The sequence below is a fragment of the Ceratotherium simum genome, chromosome 29 (genome assembly GCF_057802395.1).
Source record: "Ceratotherium simum simum isolate JZ-2026a chromosome 29, ASM5780239v1, whole genome shotgun sequence".
Taxonomy (NCBI): Eukaryota; Metazoa; Chordata; class Mammalia; order Perissodactyla; family Rhinocerotidae; genus Ceratotherium; species Ceratotherium simum.
The window spans coordinates 36,502,304-36,521,037 of record NC_141928.1 but is presented as its reverse complement, the minus strand read 5'-3'; the positions used below and the strand labels follow the sequence as shown (position 1 = coordinate 36,521,037).

The window sequence follows — 18,734 nt, the reverse complement described above, 5'->3', positions numbered from 1 at the left end:
CTATTTTCATATAGAGGTGCAATTTTCTGATTTTTGTCTATCTCCTTGCTCAAAGCTTTGTAAGCCTTTGCCTTTTTGTTTCCAGTAGGAGGGCTCCCTTCATCATTTCTTGTAAGGCAGGTCTAGTGGCAATGAACTCCTTTAGCTTTTGTTTATCTGGGAAAGCTTTTGTTTCTCTGTCATATCTGAAGGATAGTTTTGCTGGATAGAGTTTTTTTGGCTGATAGGTTTTGTCTTTCAGTATTTTGAATATATCCTTCCACTTTCTCCTAGCCTGTAAGGTTTCTGCTGAGAAATCTGCTGAAAGCCTGATGGGAGTTCCTTTGTAGGTTATTTTCTTCTCTCTTGCTGCCCTTAATATATTTTCTTTGTCATTGACTGTTGATAGTTTTAATATTATATGCCTTGGAGAAGATATTTTTGTGTTGAGATAATTAGGAGTTCTCTTAGCTTCATGTACTTGCATGTCCAGTTCCTTCCCCAGGTTTGGGAAGTTCTCAGCTATTATTTCTTTGAATAAGCTCTCAGCTTCTTTCTCCCTACCTTCTCCCTCTGGGATACCTATAATCCTTATGTTACTTTTCCTGATTGAGTCAGATATTTTTTGAAGAATCTCCTCATGTTTTTAAAATATGTGTTCTCTCTCCTCCTCCACCTGAGTCATTTCTAGGTTTCTATCTTCGACCTCACTGATTTTCTCCTCCATAAGGTTTGCTCTATTTTTATGTTTTCTACATTATTCTTTATCTCATTAATTGTGTTCTTCATATCCAGAATTTCTGTTGGGTTTTTTTTTTTAGAGCTTCAATCTTTTTGGTAAAGTATTTCTTCTGTTCATTGATTTTATTCCTGATCTCATTGAACTGTCTTTCTGAGTTTCCTTGTAATTCGTTGAGTTTCTTTCTGACAGCTATTTTGAATTCTCTGTCAGTCAGATTGTAATCTTCTGTGACTTCAAATTTGGTTTTTGGAGAGCTGTCATTTTCCTTATGTTCTGCCATGTTACTGTAGTTCTTCATGGTGTTGGATGAATTGATCCTCTGCCAGTGCATTTGTGGTAGTAATCACCTTTTTATTTGGGTACGGCTTTGGTTACTTTGGTTCTGAGCTGCGTCTGGTTGTATTCGAGAGCCTGCACTTTCCACCTTCCACTGCCTTTGCCAGAGACGTCTTCAGTGCCCTCTTTGTGGTGCCTGTGCCTCTAAGGTTGCTGGTGACTTGCTGCTTTCAATGTCACTGCAGATTCAGGTGTTGTCACCAGGCTGTGAGCACTTCTGCTGCTTCTGGGATCATCTGGGTCTCATGTTCCTCCAGATCTCATGTTCCCCCATTTTCTCTCTGTGGGCTCTCCATGGGCTTCCCCGTGTACCACCTGTGCAGCTCCTCCTGGGTTATCTGGGGGTGCTGGCAGTACTGCTGCCAGGGATGCTGGATTCACAGGTGTCTGTTGCTGTTGGGGGCCCAGGTTCTTGTATGAAGCTCCTGCTGCTGGTAGAGCCAGTGTCAGGAGTGTCGCCACTGGAGGCTGCATCCCAGGTTCTGCTGGTTCCTGCAGCCTCAGGTCACGAGTGCCACCTGTCACTGCTGAGGGAGGAGTAGGGGCTAAGCCGCAAGTGTTGTTGCTGGCCCTGCAGTCTCTGGTCACTGGTGCCTGGTGGTGTGCTTTTTTGAGACCCCAGGTCAGGGCATCCTGCTCCTGCCAGTGAAATCCGTGTTTTGGTTGCTGTCCCCACTGCTGGAGAGACCAGCACCACTCCCAGGGGAGAAGGAGGGGGCTAGGTCACTGGCACTGCCCTGTGTTCTAAAGCTTCAGGACATATGCGCCACCTGCCACCAGTGAGAGGGGCAGGGGCCACAGCCTCTCTTCAGCAGCGCTGGTGCGTGCATGTTGGTAGTCCACCTCGGATTAGGGTACCCCACCCCTGCCAGGGAAATTCACACCTTGGATGTGGTCCTCACTGCTGGAAAGACCAGCCACTGCCGGGGGATGGTGAGACAGCTGGGTCGCCAACTCCACCGTGTCCTGGAGCCTCAGGATGTGTGCACCACCCACCACCACTTGGGGGTGGGCAGGGGCCAAGTTGCAAGAGCTGTGTTTGCCCTTACAGCCTGTGTCGCTGGTTGGCACCCCAGCATCAGGATCTGCATTTTGTATCGCTGCTGCCAGGGAAGAGGGAGGGGACTACTCCCCTAGTTCCACTGCCTCCTAGAGGTCCAGTCCACCCACCTTCAGATGTACAGATGCATGGACCTTTCAAGCATTCTGATGTGCTGTGCAGGGAGTCCTTTATTGGTCACTCCATGTCCCACTGGTTGTAACTTAGAGGGAAGAGACAAAGAGAATGACTTCGCCATGATGCTGACATCCTCTGTCTAAATTGGTTTGTTTTTGAGTTCAAAACCTTTGTTAATGCTTAGAGTCCTAGAAAGCAGGTCTTCAGGTAAATGTGGTTTTATTGTACTGTCTAAGGTTTGTATTGGGTGATTGGTTTATATGGTGACCATATAAAATGAAATTTAGAAGTTAATTTAAAGCTTCAACAGAAAGAACCACTACTGAGTGGAAACAAAACTGTGGCTGGCTGACAACATCATACTCAATGGGGAAAAACTGAAATCCAGTCCTCTGAGAACAGGAACAAGACAAGGGTGCCCACTCCTCCCACTCTTATTCAACGTAGTACTGGAGGTTTTGATTGCCAGAGCAGTCAGGCAAGAAAAAGAAATAAAGGGAATCCAGATAGGCAATGAGGAAATGAAACTCGCACTATTTGCAGGTGACATGATTTTATATATAGAAAACCCTAAAGAATCCATTGGAAAACTATTGGAAATAATCAACTACGGCAAAGTTGCAGGGTACAAAATCAGCTTACAAAAATCAGTTGCATTTCTATATGCTAATAACGAACTAACAGAAAGAAAACTCAAAAAGATAATCCCATCTACAGTCACAACAAAGAGAATAAAATATCTAGGAGTATATTTAACCAAGGAAGTGAAAGACCTATACAATGAAAATTATAAGACATTATTGAAAGAAATCCATGATGACATGAAGAGATGGAAAAATATCCCATGCACATGGATTAGAAGAATAAGCATAGTTAAAATGTCCGTATTACCTAAATCAATCTACAGATTCAATGCAATCCCAATCAGAATCCCAATGACATTCTTCACGGAAATAGTACAAAGAATCCTAAAATTTATGTGGGGCAACAAAAGACCCCAAATTGCTAAAGCAGTCCTGAGAAAAAAGAACAAAGTGGGAGGCATCACAATCCCTGACTTCAAAATAAACTGCAAAGTGATAGTAATTAAAACAGCATGGTACTGGTACAAAAACAGATACACAGATCAATGGAACAGAATTGAAAGCCCAGAAATAAAACCACACATCTGCGGACAACTAATCTTTGACAAAGGAGCTAAGAACATACAGTGGAGAAAGGAAAGTCTCGTCAATAAATGGTGCCAAGAAGACTGGACAGCCACATGGAAAAGAATAAAAACGGACCATCTGCTTTCACCATACACAAAAATTAACTCAAAATGGATCAAAGACCTGAAGGTGAGACCTCAAACGATAAAACTCCTGGAAGAAAATATAGGCAGTACACTATTTGACATCGGTCATAAAGGGATCTTTTCGGATTCCATGTCTACTCAGACAAGGGAAACAAAAGAAACGAAAGAAATAAACAAAAGAAAAAATAAGTCCCAAGTGGGACTTCCTCAGATTAAAGAGCTTCTAGAAGGCAAATGAAACCAGGATCAAAATGAATAAACAACCCACCAGCTGGGAGAAAATACTTGCAAATCATATATCTGTCAAGGGGTTAATCTCCATAATATATAAAGAACTCACACAACTGAACAACAAAAAAACAACCCGATCAAAAAATGGGCAGAGGATATGAACAGGTACTTTCCCAAGGAAGATATACAGATGGCCAATAGGCACATGAAAAGATGGTCAACATCAGTAATCACCAGGGAAATGCAAATCAAAACTACACTAAGATATCACCTTACAACCGTTAGAATGGCTATAATCACCAAGACAAAAAGCAACAAATGTTGGAGAGGTTGTGGAGAAATAGGAATCCTCATACACAGCTGGTGGGAACGCACACTGGTGCAGCCTCTATGGAAAACAGTATGGAGATTCCTCAAAAAATTAAAAATAGAAATACCTTATGATCCAGTTATCCCACTTCTGGGTATTTATCCAAAGAACTTGAAATCAATAATCCAAAGAGGCTTATGCACCACTATGTTCTTCACAGCATTATTCGCTATAGCTAAGAAGTGGAAGCAACCCAAATGTTCCTCGACTGATGATTGGATACAGAAGATGTGGTATATATACACAATGGAATACTACTCAGCCATAAAAAAAGACAAAATTGTCACATTTGCAACAACATGGATGGACCTGGAGGGTATTAAGCGAAATAAGGCAGAGAGAAAGACGAATACCACATGATTTCACTCATGTGGAATAGAAACCAACACACAGACAGAACTGTTTGGTGGTTACCAGGAGCAGGGGGATTGGGGGCTGGGGCACAAGGGGTGAAGGGAGGCATTTATATGGCAATGGACAAATAATAATGTATAACTAAAATTCCACAATGTTATAAACTATTAAGACATCAATAAAAAAATTTTTTTAAATGGCTGGCTGAGACCCATAAAACTGCTATGGAAAGATTTTTGATTTAATTGGACAATACCAATTCTGTTATAGAATCCCAAAGAAAATTCTAATTCTGTAAGAGACAGCAAGTTTACCTTAGTAACCCATGCTGCAGAGTTAGCAGGTGAGCCTTCATAGACTCAGAGGAGTTTGGCTTCAAGAACTTTAAGTTTATAGCACAGGTAAGTTAGAAAGGAAGAAGTAAAGACCTCCTAGAATTAAGGAGAAGAAAGTTTCTAGGCATATAGAATGAAGACTTTTATTTGTGCGGACATACACGGGTCCTGAAGAAGTTGGTGTTTTAAGTCCTTGGGTCTCACATCTACCAAACCTAATGTGTCTGCTGCAAACTTACAGAACCCCAGAGTGGGTAAAAGAAGTCTCTCATTCAAGTTGTGATTCCAAATAAGGCAGAAATCAAGCTAAACATAATGAACTTGTGGGGTTAGAAAGTTTAAGACATATTAGGTACCAGAATCTTCTGACGATCACCGAAGGAGACAGCTTGAACTCCGTGGTGTAGGGAGTTAATCTTTTATGTTACCTACCTGTCTCTCCTGTTGGGAGGTGTAGGTGAGGGGCCATACACAAATATGTGGGTTCCAGGTTATGCCAGTTCCAAATCATTGGACTGGTGATTTTTTGGGTGGATATCCCAAACCAAAGAAAAAATGTAGAGCCACAGAACAAAGAAAACATGGAGAAAAGGGGCAGGATTATGATCCTGAGTCTTCTCCTACTGAACCGGAAGCCTTTTGACCCCTTCGTCAGGCATGTACCTGAATCAGGTAGAGTAAAGGAACTAGAAACTATAAAAGCACCCTCTTGACAGATCCAACTGAAATGACTAGCAGCTGATTACACTAAGGAAATAATAAAAACCATGTTTCAAGGAGCTATTGACTTACCTTGGTCATTTGTGAAAGCCAGAAAACAGCTGTTCTACAGGAGATCAACATGTAAATCTGGTCAGATGCACCAGAGCACAGTGAATAACGGACACCAAGCTGTAACCCAAATTATAGCAGTTCTTTACTTTTGGGGAGATTCTCATAGGCTAGGGATAGATATAGAAGTAGGTCTCTTTGCTAAGCCCATTTAGCAGAAAGTTAAAAAAAGACAAGACTCACTTTGTGGAGGACAGATGGTGATCACATTAGAATGCCAGGGAAAAGCAGATTTTCACTCATATGAAAATTTTAAAACAGTTTAAGTTGAAAAAAATTACATTTCTTTTAAATTATATTTTTTTAACTCTAAACAATATGAGTTTCATGATTTTCCCTTTGAATTGAGTAACCCTTCAACCATTCTCCAAAGATTGGTTAATAAAGTGTGTGGACCAGGTATATTTTCCATATCACTAAATTTATCCATGAATATTTGTCTAACATATTGAATGACATCTGAAGCAAGTCCAGTTAGTGTCAGGTTCAGTTCCTAAAGTCAGGCCTATGTTTAACCTTAGTAAATGCTAATTTGAATTTAAAGAGGCCAAATCACTAAAGAACAAAGTGGAATTTAGGCACGTAACCAAACCTCTTGGGATCAAGAAGAATCCAGTGAAAATTGGAAAGTGCCTACAATTCAAGGAACTAATCATTTGGGGATTGGGGGGGAGGGGGTTAGCTACTTTGACAATAAAACTAAAATAAAGCTGCTGAGGAAACAAATCTGTTTCCTAGACCAGGTGATTATTTGGCCATTGTTTGGACTTTTGATAAACTCAGGCTTATTGGTCAAAAATCTGCTTTATAGACTGACTGGCAAAGCTTCACTTAAATACTGCAGACACAGCCCTGGAAGCTTACTACTTCCACATGATCTTTAAGCATTATCCTAGAATGAAGGCCAGAAAAATGGGAATTCTGCTCTTGCCCTAAACAAATTCACATTAAGTGGACCTAATGTTCATAACTTCTGTTAAGATAGTAATCCCTAGTTAGAGAAACTCAATGTGCTAGTTATGTTCAGAGGTCATGTTTAAGTGTTTGATCAAGTGCATTGTTAGGTAATTGGTCCTGATTGCATCTAAAGCACAGATGGGAATGGAAGCTTTAGGACTGGGAATGGGGGAGACTATTCAGCAAACATTGAAGTATCCCATATTCCCAGTTCACTCATTGGAAAGAAGAGGATCATAAAGCTGGAGATCCCTTCTTATCCTTTTTTGGGTTAGAAGAAGCCATGTGGACAGTTAGGGGCTTGTGAGAATTATTTTAGATAAATGAGACAGACTATATTCCACTGAAATTAGCCTCTACCATCCACCTCAGAAAAGGTGTTGCAAAGAGTTGAAAAGATGTTATTAGGTGAAGACTGAAGAAGAGTTTTAAGATGTGCCCAGAAGGCTCAGCTGGCTTTGGATGTGGAAGACTGTCTAAACTTAAAATTACACTAATTGAGATTCTATATGACAAGTGAACAACTCACATATAAATAGAATTCTTTTTTATTTTTCCATTTGCTCAAAAAAGTCTATTTCTTGAACCTCTGGATACCCAATCTGTATTCTTGTATCTTATTAAGTATCTTAAAGCACGGTGAAAATTGGCATTCTAAGATTCCATGTTTAAAAACATGAGTCTCTAGAGAGGTGGACTAACTGTTGAGAGCAGAATGAGGAGTGTTCCAAATACTTGTGTCCCTAAGGCTTAAAATTAGGGACACAAATTTTGAATGTCATATAACATACCATCCAGAGTGTCACAAGGTGTCAACACGAGCCCACCAATGATACAGGGAATGCCTGCAGAAGCTACACATGGACTAAATTGCCTCTACTTTCACTGATGTTTTAGGTGTTTCAGGCATGTAATTTTTCCCCACACCTCAAAACTTAAGCACACATTGGCAGAAAACTATGAGGAGGAAAACTTTACATTTTATACCTGTGTTAATATTCATTCTCCTCTTATGTATCATCTGGAATATATAGTCAGACTAAAAGGAATCTATTTTAATGTTAAATTGACTATATTTTTTGACTTATTAAAGCTCTTCTGTGGTAAGAAGACAATACCTTCTTTATGTATACATATTTATGTTCTTTCTTCCTAAGCATTATATAGAAAATGAGGTAAATGAAGTCAATGTTCTTTACTAACAAGCCACCCACCCAGCATACTTTACTATTCTATTTTTCTTGGGGGAAGAGGTACTTCTTGTAAGCTTGTATTATCACCTTAGTGGTCTAGAATACCCTCCTAAGGGCTTAAATTTCAGCTAAGAAGTAGCTGAATAGGAATCTGACAAAATAGAAACACTTCAAAGGGCTATGAATACAATTTCTGAATAATTAAAGATTGAGAAACTTTTTTTGTAAAGGGCCAGATAGTAAATATTTTAGGCTTTGCAGGCCAAGAGCTGTGTGACTATGACCCACAGTCTGGCACAGCTACTCGACTCTGCCATTGTAGTGCAAAAGCAGCTGCACACAATACATAAGCAAATGAACATGGCTGTGATTCACTGCAACTTCATGTACACTGAATTCCATATGATTTTCATGTCAGGAAGTAGTTCTTTTAATTTTTTTTCAACCATTTAAAAATATGAAAATCATTCTTAACTCATGCAAAAACAGGTGGTGAGCTGCATTGGGCTACAGCCTGTAGTTTGCAACCTCTGGTTTAGTGGATGGTCTAGTAGTAGATAGGCTTAGAATTTGGAAAAAATGGTGCCATACCATCAGTGTCTTTTATATAAAGAGATGCCATCAAGCCCTGCCTCTCAGGATTGTTATGCAAATAAAATTAGAGATTGGAGGATTTACAAATGCCAGGCATTTTTAACTCTTGTTCATTGGTGGGGCAACACTTTCAGCTGTGGTGGTTGTAAAAACTGGACTTTACCTTTGGAGTGTCTTTTTCTAAATAATGAAAAGCTGAGGGTTTTCTCAGGCTATTGCAGGAAGAAGAGAGACAGCATTTTAGTCTTATCTAAATATTTCCTAGTTTTTTTCCCAGTGGTTTGTTCCTGACAGTTCTCATACCTTTTCACAGTTTCATTCTACCTTGTATTCAGTCAGTTTTGTAAGCTCTTGCTTACAGAATTAATCTCTCTTACAGGCAGAGAGAACTAAATGAGATGTGTGGTGTACAGGGCAGAAACACTCATGATTTCCTAGGGTGGTTGGAGGTCAGGTGCTTCACAAGGGAAACTAATGCTATTTTATTTCCCTGTTTATTTCTGGAATGTGGCTTATGATGTTATTTGCAGGTGAAGGCAATGCATTAAAGTCTTAGTAATCAAGAAAAGTAAAATGTACACTTTTGTGTTCTCTTGATTAATTTGAAAACAGTATTGCTCTCAAATTTAAAATGCATTAATGTGTTTTCAGGTTGTTTATAGCCATTGAAATATCTATCATTTGCTTTATTTAAAAATTTCAGGTGGAAAAACCTTGCAGTGGTGGTCAAGATTTACTTCTTTATCCAGCTAAGAGAAAGCAGCTTTTGAGAAGTGAACTGAATGCTGAAAAAGTGCCTCCATCTCCACTGCCTGCTCCAAAACAAATACCACTATTAAAAGGATGTCCAGCAGTTATGCCAGGAGACTTTAAAGAGAAAGTTGCGGAGCTGCTGGTGAAATACTCAAGTGGTCTCTGGGCCAGTGCACTCCCAAAAGCATTTGAGGACACGTACAAAGTGAAATTCCCTGAGGATGCCTTAAAAAATCTTGCCTCGCTTTCTGATGTATGCACCGTAGACTACATTTCTGGAAATCCCCAGAAGGCCATTCTCTATGCTAAACTTCCATTGCCCACTGAAAAAATCCAAAAGGATGCAGGGCAAGCACATGGCGATTACGATATCAAGTCTATGATTGAACAAGAATATTTGCAGATAGAAGAAAACATTGCCAAAATTGTTGATACCTATATTGAGAATGTAACAGTTCCTCCATTAGTCATTCCGACTGAGGCATCCCCATCTGTGTTGGTGGTTGAACTGAGCAACACAAATGAAGTGGTCATCAGGCAAGTTTTATTTTCTAATTATTTAGGATCTTGGGGTAGTGTTGTTGTTTGGCTATTCTTCATAGGGATGCTGGGGGTTGAGGAAGAATAATATATTCTTGGTTCTATAGAGTTATAATGAAGTATAGTAATAAGTTCTTAATATTTGTTAAATGTTAAAAATATACAACTATTCTTGTGAGAAAAGATTACTAACAGCTTTAAAAATTAAAATGATATTGTCTGAACGTGAAAAAAACCTGTGTTGAAAGCATAATGGTAACTGTATATGTCAAAAGCAATACTTAGTCCACAGAAAAGGAAGTTGCCCACTACATAGGTAATACTATTTAATCTGCGAATATGTAGCATTTCCTAAAAGTCAGAATAGCTAAGCACCACCTTCCTAGTATAATGCATCAGATTAGCCCTCTGGTTACTTGAGCCTTTTGATAGCATTACCTGGGAGGAAGAGTCATTGCCTAAGTGGCTAATGATAAGTGGGTTACAAAAAACAGTCCAGCTCCAAGCACTTGAAATGGACTTTTGGAGAACATATAGAAAGTATTGAAAGACTATAATTTGCAGTTTCTGACTCAAGATAAAAGAATGGGAACCGATGTAGCTGGATCTTGGGAGGCACCAACCCAGGGTGTGGCTGTGGCTGGACAGAATGGAAAGAGGCTGAAGCAGAACAGAAGCCAGGCTCCTGGAACCCAAATGTTCCTATGGTTTGGGCTGTTATTCCTCCAGAGAATCATAGCTGAGCTGGGAAGGCCCGAAGAAAGACCACAAAAACATAATCAAAGTCCTTTAATGAAAGAATAGATCAAAAATATCAAAGCTCTTCCATTTGAGCAAACTAAGTCTGAGTGGATAATGAAGTGAGAATCAAGTATCTTGGGATGTTTAAACTGGAGGAACATACAGGAGCTTTGGAGAGGTCTTGTTTTATATAGGGGTAGTAAATTGATAAAGCTTTTATTCTAAAATGTGGTGTGGCCTGAAGATATAAATAGGTTGCCAAGAGTTAGGAGTCCCACTATGGTTCTGTCATACATTGAGATTAAGGAACGATCTTGAGGAGCACATTGCTAACTTATACCATTTGACATTATAAAGAAAATCTAAATTTGCCTCCTTGGCTGAATCCTTTGATATCTGTTACCAGTAGTCATTGGTGCCATTGTTAGAGACCAGTCACCCAGCACTGGGCTGGATCAATCGTGTGATTTCTGATGTTCCTACCAAGAGTTGGCAGGAATCTGGCTGTGTTCCAGGACTTTAGTAGGAGGCTTCTGATCTATTCCAGGATGATTAGGTTCAGGCTCCTCAGATTATTTGGATCACTGTTTCCAGTAAAAGTAAAATAAATTTGAATCCTGGAGTCAGGATTCTACATGTTCAGCAGGGTGGCTGGTGACCAGCAAGCCTGATGGGTAAAGACTGCCATTAGGTTGACCCTAGGTCATTGGTGACCCCCCACCTCCCTGAAGACTTAGCAGATCCCAGCTGGGCTGAACCCTGTTCTAAACCCATGTCTTTACCCAGGCAGGCAGTAGGCTCTGGAAACTAGGCCTGTGACTCATAAAGGGTCTGGAGAGGTGCTGTGGCAGAACCCTCAGGTCAAGTATGGGAATCTGTCATCTCTAGTCTCAAAAATTAACTTTCTAAAACTTTGTATTTATGTCATACCTAAATTGGTCTACATATCATTCTGTGCCCACTTGCTCAGGTGATTTGGGGACCATGTATGACTTCATTCTTGCCACTACCCACTGTCATACCAACTGTAACGTCACCTCCCTACCCCACCCAAGCCAGGTAGCCATCCTTCTCTGCAGAGAGCAGAAGCTGCCTGCAGGGCTCATGCTGCTTCTCACCACTTTCCTCCTTCCTAGCTGGAGTCTGTGCACTACACAGACTACCAAACAACGGGCTACAGCCCAGGCCTCTGCCAGTTGAGCTCCCAGGGCTGTAGCAGCAACACAAGGAGGCCCCACGAGACTCCAGGTCCCAGGAGACGGGCAGAGTTGCAGATCTCCTAGGAGACTTCAGAGCCAGGAGTGCAACTGCATTCCAGGCAGCGCCTTAACATTTGTAAAGCTCAATAAACTTAAGTGATAGGCTATGACAAAGCTTCTGCCGCTGTTTCTGGAGTGAATAATAGGCATGTCATATTTGGCTTTAAAATAGCCATTGCCTCAAAAGAGGCATTCTTTTCATCTTTTGTAGGACTTTTAAAAGCTTCTTTTCCTCTAATAACAAAAAAGTTGACTATCGTGTCTTCTGCCCTGCTGATAGTTACCAAGAATACATGAAAACACTCCTAAAGAAATAGTTTCTTAAAGCTATATAGGACCACTTGGGCCCTGGGTGAAAGCTAGAACAATACAGAGAACAATGTTGTTGTAGCATATCTCCCATCTCCCTGGCCAGGTGGTTCTGGTGCTGTTATGGCATAGCCTTCTAGCTTAAAAGTCTTCGTCCTATAGCTGAGACATAGGATGTTACAGGAGCCAAACTTGGTTTGCCAGGTTTTACATCCTGGAAGGAGGCCTTTGATGGAATTATCTCTGAGGATTAAAGGGCAAGAAAACAACAACCTATTTGTGGCAGAAAGGAAAATAGTATGTTTTGATAACATGAACTGGGACAGTTGCTGTTGCAGTTGTCAACAGCAGAAAATTGTAGAAAGGGATAGGAGCATATCCTGAGAAAAATACTTCTCAGAAAGCAAACAATTTAAGAGGCATTTAGCTAGAACATGTCATCTCTTTTAAGGGTATCAGAACTCAACATTTTGTTGTAATTTGTTCACATTTGTTCAGTAAGTTGTGGGGGATGTGTTGTCACATGGTTGTGTTTAGTGTGTTTAAGGCTTTGTTTTTCTCTAGTAAAATTTCATTGGTTTTCAGAGCTTGAGGCTTGTTCAGACCCAGCCTTAGTTAGGGCAAAACTATCAGCTAGCTTCTCTTCCCAGTAATCTACAAAGATCTCCAGCAGCCTTAGTCAAAATCTGAAGTCCACTCTTGCTTATGTGGCCTCCATTGGTGTCTCCACTTTCCACCATGTCTTCCTCTCTTCCCTTCCCTTGAGTCTTTTCTCAGTTTCCTCCTCCCCGAAGACTCCCTGACTGCTTACTGTTACATCCTCTGATTCTCTGGATTGTTGTCAAGCATTTGCTCTGTTGTGTGACGTGTTGGACCTTTGTCTTGTTTTGCATGAGCTCCACAATATTATATTTTGCTTTATCAAGATAGAAAGGTTTACTCAATACATGTTCTCCTCCCTGTTGTAAGCAAGTCTGAGACTGGAACCAAAGGTGGCAATAGAAAAACAGAGTAATATTAATGAATTCCTATAGATCTCTTCCTTCTATGGGTTGATTCATTTGTGTTCTTTTCTATTAACTACTTCAGGTATGTGGGCAAAGACTATTCTGTTGCTCAGGAATTAATGGAAGATGAGATGAAGGAGTATTACAGTAAGAACCCTGAGGTCACACCAGTCCAGGCTGTGCATGTTGGGCAGCTGCTGGCCGTAAATGCTGAGGAGGACGCTTGGTTACGGGCGCAGATCATCTCAACAGAAGAGAACAAAATAAAGGCAAGCGCTCTTTACTTTGTCATAGCATTATGAAGACAAGCACATTATTTTTCAAATGAAAATGTTGCTTCTAATCTTGTGTCCTTTCTAACTGTATTTAGTTTTCTCCAGAAGTTGAGAAGATAATATGTGTAAGAGATTATCCATGTCAGTTTTTAAGTCAGTGGTAATTATCTCAGAGTTTTAGTTAAAAAAAAGAAAAAGAAATTCTTCTGCGTGGGAGTCTACATAACCTGTAATGTAATCAGGAAAAGCCCTTCATTCCCATTCCCCAGAGATACATACTAAATACTGATCAGAGCTCTGTGGGCTTCTTATCAGGTTCAGTACATCGGAGTCAGGGAAGCACTACAGATTATAGGAGATGACATTCTTCCTTTTTCCTCTGCAGCAGCCAGCTGAGGAGAACCCCTTCCCTGAAGCACAATGTCAGGGAGTCAGAAAGGGATGCTTGCTGTTTCTTACAGTTTGTTCCATAGGAGAGGCCTTGACCCTCTCTAGAAGTAAGTTCACCCTAACCACCCAGCTACCCTTTGCCATTCACAGAGAAATTTAGGAGATTCCTTAACCAAATCTACAGGCACAACTTTTAAGCAATTTGACCTGACTTTAAAAATCTGAAAATTGGAAAATAGTTTGACAGTTTCTTATAAAAGTTAAATATTTACCATGTGACCCCTAAGTATTTACACAAGAGAAAATGTAAGTCCCCAAAAAGGCTTGTACATGTGTTTGTAGCAGCTTTATTATTAATAGTCCCAAACTGGAAACAACCCAAATGTTCACCAACAGGTGAATGTATAAACAAATTTATACATTTATACATTATAAACAAGTTTATCCAGATAATGGAATACTATTCAACAATAAAAAGGAATGAACTACTGAAAACACAGTCACATGGATAAAACTTACCATGCAAGTGAAAGAAGCCGGACACGAAAGAGTTATACTGACTGAGTCCGTGTAAATGATGTCTAAGAACAGGTAAAACTCATCTGTTGTGATAGAAATCAGATCAGTGGTTGCCTAGGACAGGAGGTGGAGAGAGCTTAATTGCAAAGGGGCAAGAGGAACTTTTTGGAGCGGCAGATGTGGTCTGTTATCTTGATTATGGTGGTGATTACATGGGTATCCTCATTTGTCAAAACCCATCAAACTGTACTTTAAATGGGCATTTTTTCTTCAATGTAAATTATACTTGGATAAAGTTTGAAAACATCTGGAAAAAGCTAAGGACTAAGTTGATAACTGGACTGGTGGAGAGCGCAGTGTGATTAGCACTGGGCACTAGTCCGAGACTCTGCCTGATACTGGTTGTGTGCCTTTGGTCAAGTCCCTCCATTCCCCTGGGCCAGCAGAGTGAAGGCATTGGACTAAATGATTTGGAGTCTGAGGTCTTGGTCCCCAAGGTCTCTCCTTAGCTGTCACTTATCTGTATCTGGAATGCCTTCCCTGGGGTAATCACATGTGTGAAAACACTCCAATCGGGAGACCCCGTCTTCACTGGAACCTCCTCTGTGAAAGAAAGCCACAGAGGGATCAACTTTTAACACAGGTGTGTGTTTAGGGGTGACTCCTTGGAAGAGGGTACCAGAACCACAGTCAGAGCGCCCCTCAGTGGCAGGCCAGGACCCCAGGAGGAGAGATGGTGCTGGGGGTGGTGGGGAGAGTTAGCACATCTCAGAATCTTTAGCACAGCAGGGGGCGGGAAGTCCCAGTGATCACGACCCCAGTCAGTGTGGCCCCATCACTGCTTTCTGCTCAGTGAGAAGCCTGAGTGGCCTCTAGTTGATAGGGGATAACTGCCCCAACGTTCCTAGATAAACTTCTGTTTACTTCTGACCATTTCCCTGCCCTTAGGAAGTTCAAAAAAACTTAAGCTATTTGAAGGCGTAGAGGTAGGTTATGAAGAGAAGAACCATACACAAACCCTAGTGACACATCAACAGTGCAACAGTGTTTACAATAAATAATGCACATACTCCACAAGGATATCTCTCAGTCTGAAATCTGTAGGGCAAAAATCATGTGGGTCTTCCTTCCTTCCTGACCTCTGCTTTAGGAGTTTAAGCTCTCAAGTCAATTAGACCTTAGTTTGAGTCCCAGCTCTGCCATGTCCAGCTGTGTGGCCTTGGGAAAGTTATTTAACTTCTCTGATTCCTTACCTGTAAAACCAGATACTATCATCATGCTAGTATCTGCTTGATAGGCTTTTCATTCATTTTTTTCACTGTCCTACGGCAGGGGACAAGACTACAAGTCCTTGTTCTCAAAAAGCTTATATTCTAGTGAAAAAAGACCAATAATGAAAAAGTATACAATAAATAAACAAGACAGTTTAAGTGCAGTGAAGGAAATAACGAGGGTGCTGGGATAGAAAATTACTGTGAAGGAAGGGATAAGCAGGGAGATGTGATCTGGTTTATTTGCTTCAAAGGTTGTTCTGGTACCAAAGATTGTTCCACTGTGGGAATGGATTGTAGTGGGGCAAAGAAGAAAGTAAGACCGGTTAGTTGGCTATTGCAATAGCCAGCAACGTGTAACCTAAATTAGGGTGGCAATAGTGGAGACAGAGGTAATAGGACAGATTTGGGATATATTTGGAAGCAGAACTGACAGGACACTAATTCATTGGATGTGGAAGGTTAGAAAAGAGAAGATTCAGGATGGCTGCTGGGTTTGGGACTTCAGCAACTGGGTGGGTAGTGGTGCTCCTTGAAGTCTTGGGACTAGGTAAGATCACCTAGAGAAAGGACACCCACAGAGAAGGGAAGAGACCCAGAACCAGGCTCTGAAACACTTCAGCATTCAGATGGTGGGCATAAGAGGAGCAAAGAAGACAGTAAGGGTGGCCAAAGAAGAAGGAAACCAAGAGGGCAGTGTGGTGGAAGCCAGATCAAGAAAGTGATCGTAAAGGATGGAGCAACCAGCTGTGTTTGTTGCTGCTGAGAGCTGTGGGCTGGTATGAGGAATGAAAAGGGTCGCTTGGTATACTGTACAGTAGTAAGCTCTTAAGATAGCAGTAGTTGTAGTGATTCTCACCTGATCTTCTTTTCCACATCTCCATGAACCAGACAGAGATGAATTTTTCTCTTTATCTGGAGAAACCCCAGCTACTTACAAGTCTTGTTTTTCTTGAACTGTGCTTTGCCTGACAGCGAGTGCTAAATCCCTTCTTGTTTTCCACAGACCTTGGTGAGTATGAGAAGCAGGAACATGTGGTCACCCCCAGACGTTGGTGCCAGTTTGGCCTGACCCAGACCCACATCCCAGGGGTGTCTGCTGGTGGACACTCAGGTGGCTCTGTGAGACCTGTGGCCACTTGATGGTGCCAGAGAACCAGGAATGGACTGGGGCCTGATGCCAGGATTATGAGCCTGCTTGTGCTGATCCCAGGGCATCAGAGAGGGAAATTTTACTCAGCCCTCACAGCGCAAAGGACATAGGGCAGAGTGTGGTGAGAGTCACACTGGGTACTCCATGGGCGAATGTTCTGTAAACTGCAGCTGCCATACAAATACATGGTATCATGATTCAAAAAAAGAAAGAAAGGAAAGAAAACAAGCTACAAATATTACAGAAAGTCTTTGAAGATTTTAGAGCAGTTATGCTTTAGTCTGTTGGCACTAGGAATACATTCCGAGTTTCCCAGGAATCATGATTTCATATATTATGTCATGTTTTCAGAAGAGCAGAATCCAAGTTGTAGATAGTGATAGATATTAAAGGAAACAAAAACTGCCTGAATCCTGAGGCCTATGAGAAGGAAGAACAGGTGCTAATTTAGGATTGGAGAAATGAACCTGTACACTTAAATGGCTGGCTGCCTGCCTGATGTGGAGACCCTGCTGGTGATCTAGGCCTAGGGAAGCATAGGGTCAAGATACGAACTCTGAGAGATGGTCCTTTGTGGTATGGGATAAACAGGCCCCACAGACCCTGTTATCAGGTGGTCAGGGAAAGACCACTGGGGAGAACTTTTGTTTTGTATGTTTAGTACCATAATGTAGGTACCAAGAAGTTGTGGACTTTATTTTTCTGCAGAAAGTAAAAACTCTGTATTACTTGGTATTTCTTTGCCCTGGGTTTTGTGGTGGTTTTATTTTGTTTCTGTAATAACCATCATCTGCTTTAATTAGAGAAGCATACTAGATTTTCAGCACTCTCCCTCAGATTCCTAGTTATCATTCTAAACCACAGCCTAATGTTTCTAGATTTTATTTTTCTCCAAAAAAAGGCTTTTCTTATATAGTCATTTTCAACTGAAGGCTTTATTAATATTCTAAAAATAATATCCAGACTCTTAATGATCTGTGCTAATGGTAAGGAAGCGTCGGGCAGGTTTCTGCAAACACAAAACTCTGTCTCGCAGATTTGGGGTCTTTGGCTGAGCTGGATGAAGGCCTAACTCAGCTTCACACCCCTGAAAAAAAACAGAAGTATCAATTTTTACAGTGTACAATTCCATGTTATCCATGACATCATTGTGGTCATTGACAGAAAGCATCTTGGTCCCTGAGAGCACAATAGCTGGGAGTGGGCCTCAAAGAAGCTGTTTGGGGATTTAGAATCTGATAAATACCACCAGAGTGATTCCCTCTCTGGAAACAAGTACTGCTGCCTAAGGATGCAAATCCTTAGTGGAAGTGTGTAAATCAAGAAAGAATAAGGTGATGCAGGCATTATGATACTAATGAAAGGGCGGGGACAGTCAAGGCTGGCGGAACCAGATAGCCATGCTGCTGAGAAGCTGGCAAAAGCCAGGCATCAGAGGTCAGCAGTCTTCCCTTGTTCTCCCCGTTGGCAAAGGCGCAGCAGAGGAGTGGGGCCTGGAAGTCGGGACCCCTGGCTTCCCTGGTCTCAGCCTGAGGCTTTCTCTTCTTGGCTAAGTCAGGGGTACCTCCCTTGGCGTTTTCCAGGCAGTGTGGTGCCACTTAACATGCTGATATGGAATAAAATGGAGGCCAGAAATGCATCAAGTGACTTTTTAAGATGTAAGGATAAAGAATTTTATTTGAACTTAAAATTGTTGTTTTTATCATTAGGTATGCTATGTTGACTATGGTTTTAGTGAAAATGTTGAAAAAAGCAAAGCATACAAATTGAACCCAAAGTTCTGTTCACTCTCATTCCAAGCTACAAAGTGTAAGCTAGCAGGTAAGAGGAAACTTTTTTTGCAGCTCTCTCCATCTTGATGCATTATTACCATTGTACTTTTGAGTGGTTAAATCCTAAAATGTACTTAGTATCTCAAGATGTTGTAATGTGTTATATCTTGAAAGGTGTAAATAAATTCATGTTTAATGTGGTCTTTGTAAGATGTGATCATTATGAAAATGTTATGATGTTTTTATTATATTTTAGTTATATATAACATATATTTTATTACAGAAATGTCTATTGGCTGTTTTAAAGGGTTTTTATTGTTGTTCTAACTGCTCTAGTAACAACTGCTAG

The 18,734-nt window shown here is 41.0% G+C and overlaps 1 protein-coding gene across 2 annotated transcripts in view; it reads left to right on the top strand.

The window, feature by feature from the left end:
* Positions 1–18,734, top strand: part of TDRD7 (tudor domain containing 7) — an 88,057-nt gene that overhangs the window by 45,269 nt on the left and 24,054 nt on the right. For both annotated transcript variants that reach the window (XM_087419443.1, XM_087419444.1), the window contains 3 exons: positions 9,100–9,686; positions 13,088–13,274; positions 18,323–18,434. In XM_087419443.1, coding sequence (XP_087275569.1) covers positions 9,100–9,686; positions 13,088–13,274; positions 18,323–18,434 — 886 coding nt within the window. The remainder of the gene's footprint in view (positions 1–9,099; positions 9,687–13,087; positions 13,275–18,322; positions 18,435–18,734) is intronic.